Genomic DNA, 5,528 nt, shown 5'->3' with positions numbered 1-5,528 from the left:
GCAGTTCAGAAACAATACCCAAGCCAACCACAAAGCTGAGTTTCAAAATTCATGTATTATTATCGTGAAAAAAAACCCAACAGGAAAAGGTTTAAGAAAAATTGGTCACAAAGTTCAGAAATGCAGTTATCATATGACATGCTAGGAGGTCATTCTTTATAGCTTCAATGTAACTTTTGTTTTTATCCTTACACTCCTTTAAGGTGATAACAGGAAAAAAGAAAATCAAGGGTGGTAATATCTTATCTCTTTTGCAACCACCAAACAAAAGGACAACTTTTTTTTATCCGGAACTGCTCGCGGGTCCTGGGACAGACTTGATTATTTTATTAATGAAGTGGCGGGAAAAGCCATATAACAAATGAGTACAAGGGGAAGAAATATTGCTTAATCGCAAAGATCACAATAATTGACACGACCAAAGGACTTTTCTGAGGCATGTAAAAAAGCCAAGGATATTATAGAAACTGTCCTAGAGGAAAACAAAATATAACATGCCATAAGAAAATTCCAACTGAAGGAAATATATAGTCAATGTGATGGACACCAAGAAAGGGCAACCCAAAAGGAAAAAAAGACATCTTTTTGCTTAAATATCCACAAACTATGAAAGGGAAAATGACAGACCCAAATAAGGAATAGTTAAAACGCAGAAACATCAGACACCTATCAGTACAATAGCAACCACCATACACTTACACTTTCCAGTCTTAGATTAAGATCCTGGAATCTCTTTTCTGCTTTGCTAAACCGAGATTCCAAATCCTTTTTCTTCTTGGCTTGGGATTCAATCTCATTCTTAAGTTGCAGGATCTGCACCAACCAAAAGATAACAATAATAACGATAATAATTAATAATGCCACCCTATTAAAATCTCTATCATTTACCGTTCTGTACCTGCTTCTCGAGTTCCCCAACCCAGCCGTCAGCCTTCCCGGCCAGTTTCTTACCATCAAGAGCACCCTTTAAATAACATAAAACAAATACAAAAGTTAATACACCCCCTACAGTTTATATAAACTAGTATTCAGAAATTTGTGAGTCCCACCTGAAGTGATTCGACCTCACTCTTAAGGAATTCAATGCTTAACGATTTCTCTTCAATAATAGCATGCAGTTGTGCAATGCTGTCTTCTTTGGTTTTTAGTTTGCGGAAACTCTCCTCAATTTTAGATTCTTCAGTGAAAAAATACAGCATTAGTAAACTACTAAAACTGAGAATGAAAGCATTATTATCTATCATATGCCAAAAAGAATTAAACAGTAGATGATCTGGGAAGCATAAGAATGGAATCGACCTTCAATAGGAAATACAGAAAACAACAACTTTTTCAAACATTGCTTCTATAGAGATTGATACTCGATTCGAAATTAACATTTACACACGCATTGCACGTGTCAGAACCGCATCTAAATAGAACCCAAAAAAGGCCAAAAGATCATTTTGGTTTTTGTACTAGGGCTCCATTACTCAGATTGGTCCTCGTATTTTTTACCCCTAACATTTGATCCCCGTACCTTAACTCGGTTACAAACTAAGTCCTTTTTTGACATCTGTTAACAATTGGGTGTTAAATTCTTGTTTATGACCAAATTACCCTCAATGTCAAAAATCTTTTTTTTAAGTTAAAATTTTATTTGTTGTTCAAACTCAAGGGAACTCCTTTCTCAATTGGCGATATGATTCTTTCCAATGCATTGTGTGTCAGCTCCATCCTTCTTATTCCCTAACTAACTTTTATCCATGTCCTGCACTGATCTTGTTAAGTACCTACCTGATGACAACGTTATACACGCTGTGAAAGTTCATTCTTGATTATAACTCAATAAATTAGAACTTTGATCTATTTCCCATTACCATAGCTCAATATATAAAAGACAAGGGTATAACAGCTGATGTCCATAGAATTCCCTTAGGCATCAGAGTCATTCATTCCTTCTTTAGAAAAATCTAAGCTTTTACAAGGGGGCAAAAAAATCTCAGATTAGGTTTTTTTTTATCTCAGTTTAGGGTTCTTTAGTCCTTGCGTTGTTTCTCGTACACGCTTAGTATTTTTCTAAAAGGACTCGTATGTCTGAAGATTTGGTTAGTACTTTTCTCAAAGGACTCATATGTCTAAAAATTTGGATGGATCTATTAGTTTAGTCAATATGGGTTATTTATATTCCTTAAAATAGTATAATCCTTTCAAATTATATACAACACAAAATAGGGACTAAGCTTATATATAACAAGAGGTACAATGACTAAGTTGAGAAAATAAAGCATAAAGACCAATTTGATTATTATGAAGCCCTGGTAATGAGACCAAAATGGCAGTTTAGCCAAAAAAAAGAAAGCTTTCCAAATACCCTTAAAACCCTAGAAACTTGAGATCGACTCGAATCAAAACCCTAATACAGAAATACGGTCATAAAACACACCAATTACAGTACTAACCAAGAGTCGAGATCTCGGATCGCAGCCCATCTAACTGCGATCTCAGCCCAGATCGCGCCGCCTCAGGTTCCTCGATCTCTCCTGAGATCGAAGACTCCGATCTAGCTCTAAAGATCAAAAGAGCAATGGCAATCGAAGCCAGGAGAAGCTTCGAATTCGCCATTACTATTTTTCTTTCTTTCTTTCTTTATTCTCTCTCACGACTCTCAAGTAAGAGAAGAAAGCGGGAGACGACGGGAGGAAATAAAAGAGACCAGAAGCTTTATAGTTCGTGTTTTCGGAGATTAACGGTCAGATTTGTGAAACGTGGCATTAGAGCTGCCGTCGATGTCCGACGGAATCTCTTGGGTTCGTATATGAAGAGAGCGTGAGACATCGTGGGCTGTTGAGCATCTGATTGATATCGGACGAATTTATTAGTTTTGGTTGGTATTGCCATGCCATAGTGAGATTCTTAAAGGAATGGCTTAATTGTACTTAAATACCCTATAGTTTCCATTGCTACGCATTTACATACCCGCACTTGCTTTTAGTGGCATTTACTTATCCTCAAGTTTTTAAAATATGGACTTAGATACCCTCAGCTTGTTTTGTCATCATTCATATACCCTAAAGTTTTAAAGTGAACACTTAAATATCTTAAAAATTTTAAAACTTACACTTAAACATCCTCAGTTCTGCAAAATTATGGGCATTTAATTACAAGCTTTAAAACTTTTGGATATTTAAGTGCGTATTTTTAAAATTTTAGGATATTTATGCGCATGTTTTAAAAACTTTAGGATACATGAGTGCTGCCAAAAATAAATAAGAATATATAAGTACAAGTTTTAAAATTTGTAGGATGTATAAGTTCTACCGAAAAACAAGTGAGGATATATCAGTGCAAAGTAGAGGAAATTATAAGACATTAAGTGCAATAAAAATTGAGGGCGTGTATAGAGTATTGCATATGTGCATGATGAGCAGTGCACGTCTCAATGAAGTAATGTTGGTTGGTTGTGTTTGGGCCTTTATTATGATTCCATGCACAACAGAATCTCCATAAATGTTTATTTTGATATTTGATGATAATATATTGTTGTAATAATATTTGAAAACAATTTTTAGGTACATGTGGTTGTAGAGTATTTATGGAATCGAAGAACAGTTCTACTAGATGTTAATAATAATTTATGAGTCAGAATGTCAAGACACATTGGGCGATTTGAAAAGAGAAAATGATAGGAGAGGAAGAGAGTGTGATAGAAATAATGGTGTTTGGATAGATAATTAAGAGATGGAGAGATACGGCTGTCTATTTGGCCCGTCGGCTATAAAAATTGTCTTAACAACAGGAAGATAGAAAAATCCACCTGTATGAGTACGCCCGCACCCGAAGGAACCGGACAAGCTCGCTTTAATCATCGAGCCCACCATCAAGAGCTCGATTCCGCCTACATGCTTGACTCTTGTCAACACGAGTCAAGTCCACTCAAGAAATAAGTTTGCCAGCACAAATGAAACTCGCCCTCGTTCTTGACCCGTCAGCACGAGCCAAATCCAAATTCTCCTGCACGACCAGACGATCAAAAACTCGCCTTCATACCTGACTCGCATGCACGAGTCAAGTTCATTCAAGCGCTGAGCTCATCTGCACGTCCAGGCAATCAGCCAGACGATCAACAAATTCACCAAACGCGCTAGAGTACTAGGCGGCTGCGCTGTCACGTACAAGGATGGGCCTTCCCATTTCTCGCGACATGAAGGGGAAGAGTACAGTGCTCCGAGCCTATCAAGCAGCTGCTCATAGTACAAGTGAGAGACATGGCATCTCTCAACAGTTCATGGTCACATCCTATGATTCAAGAGAGTGACCATGCCGTCTCTTCCCTATTTAAAAGCCTCTCCTGGCTACGAGAAAGGGGTTGGCAATTCGTTGAGTTGACTCAGTCAGTTAGCTGGTTTGTTAGCTCTCAACCCTCAATTGAATTGACGACCTACTCTTTGCATTGCTCTTGCACTGTAGCATCTTTCTTCAGCCTTCGGCCTCGATCGCCATCAAGCTCAGGAACTCGAACTCGACCGACACGAGCTTCTACTGCGTACTGAAGCTCGCCTGCAACTTTGTTAGACCCTAGAGGGGGATGATTAGGGTCTATTGCTAATCTAATCTGATTTTATGCCAATTAAAGCTTATTAACAAGTTATCCTAGCAAGTATGAAATACAACAAGATATGTGAGCTAGGATAAGCAATATGAACAATGAGATATATCCTATATGATAAAAATATATGCAAGGATATATAAACTAACACAAGGGTGAAATAAACATAAACAAGATAAGAGTGATAGTGTAAATAAATAATGCAAACACACAATATGATCACGGAGTTCGGACCTTCCGTCCTACGTCTCCGCTTCCTACTCCCAGGGAGAAATCCACTATCACAACCGGGTTTTCTACGTTCACCCGAATAACGTTTACACCTCACACTCGGTTTTCTAGCTAACCGAAAACTTTACAATCAACACTCTTGCAACCCCACTCTACACTCTCTCAAGTGTTGGACCTAGACGTGTCTCCCTCAAGTGCTCGGATACAACCTCTCCCTAGGTTCGTCAACCGATGCCACTCCTCTTGGGACGATCCCCAACTCACACCACACACTTCTCTCGGTGTACAAGTATATTACAAAGTGATCTCACAATTAAGGCTCACAAATACAAATATGTTCTCTACAACAGATGAGAACTCAATTAAGCTCACTTTCAATTGTTACAACTCCTTACAACCTAATTATACAATGTATGCAAATACAATAAGCTCAATGGTTGTGTGTGTAAGCAATGAGAAAATCAATCATAAACTCAATGTAAACCCTAGCTTAATGAAAATGATAAATAACAAAGAATTAATATAAAGCTAGTATTGAGTTTATGAATTCTTCTCTGAAAAATGAGATGGAGAGATGGATTAAAATGAAGCCCAAAGAATGTAGATGATCTCCTCCACTTGTGAAACAGTCTTCACAAACCAAACTCTTTTAAAACACACTAAACAAACTTTAAAACATTCTTAAACTTGTTTAAAACTTTCTCAAGTG

General features: G+C 37.5%; 1 protein-coding gene across 4 annotated transcripts in view; it reads right to left on the bottom strand.

Moving 5' to 3' along the window:
- LOC109840349 (adventurous-gliding motility protein Z-like) overlaps positions 1 to 2,686 on the bottom strand; it is a 12,525-nt gene extending 9,839 nt beyond the window's left edge. For 2 of the 4 annotated variants that reach the window (XM_020408955.1, XM_020408957.1), the window contains exons 1-4: positions 2,442 to 2,682; positions 1,050 to 1,177; positions 899 to 964; positions 700 to 813 (exon numbers count right to left, since the gene is read on the bottom strand). In XM_020408955.1, coding sequence (XP_020264544.1) covers positions 700 to 813; positions 899 to 964; positions 1,050 to 1,177; positions 2,442 to 2,604 — 471 coding nt within the window. In that variant the 5' untranslated portion in view covers positions 2,605 to 2,682. Of the gene's footprint in view, positions 1 to 699; positions 814 to 898; positions 965 to 1,049; positions 1,178 to 2,441 lie in introns of all 4 variants that reach the window. The other 2 variants (XM_020408958.1, XM_020408956.1) reach the window with 2 other exon arrangements.

This window comes from Asparagus officinalis, chromosome 5 (genome assembly GCF_001876935.1).
Source record: "Asparagus officinalis chromosome 5, Aspof.V1, whole genome shotgun sequence".
In the NCBI taxonomy this organism is placed as follows: domain Eukaryota; kingdom Viridiplantae; phylum Streptophyta; class Magnoliopsida; order Asparagales; family Asparagaceae; genus Asparagus; species Asparagus officinalis.
The sequence above is the reverse complement of the archived record's forward strand: the minus strand, read 5'-3'. Positions and strand labels throughout refer to the sequence as shown.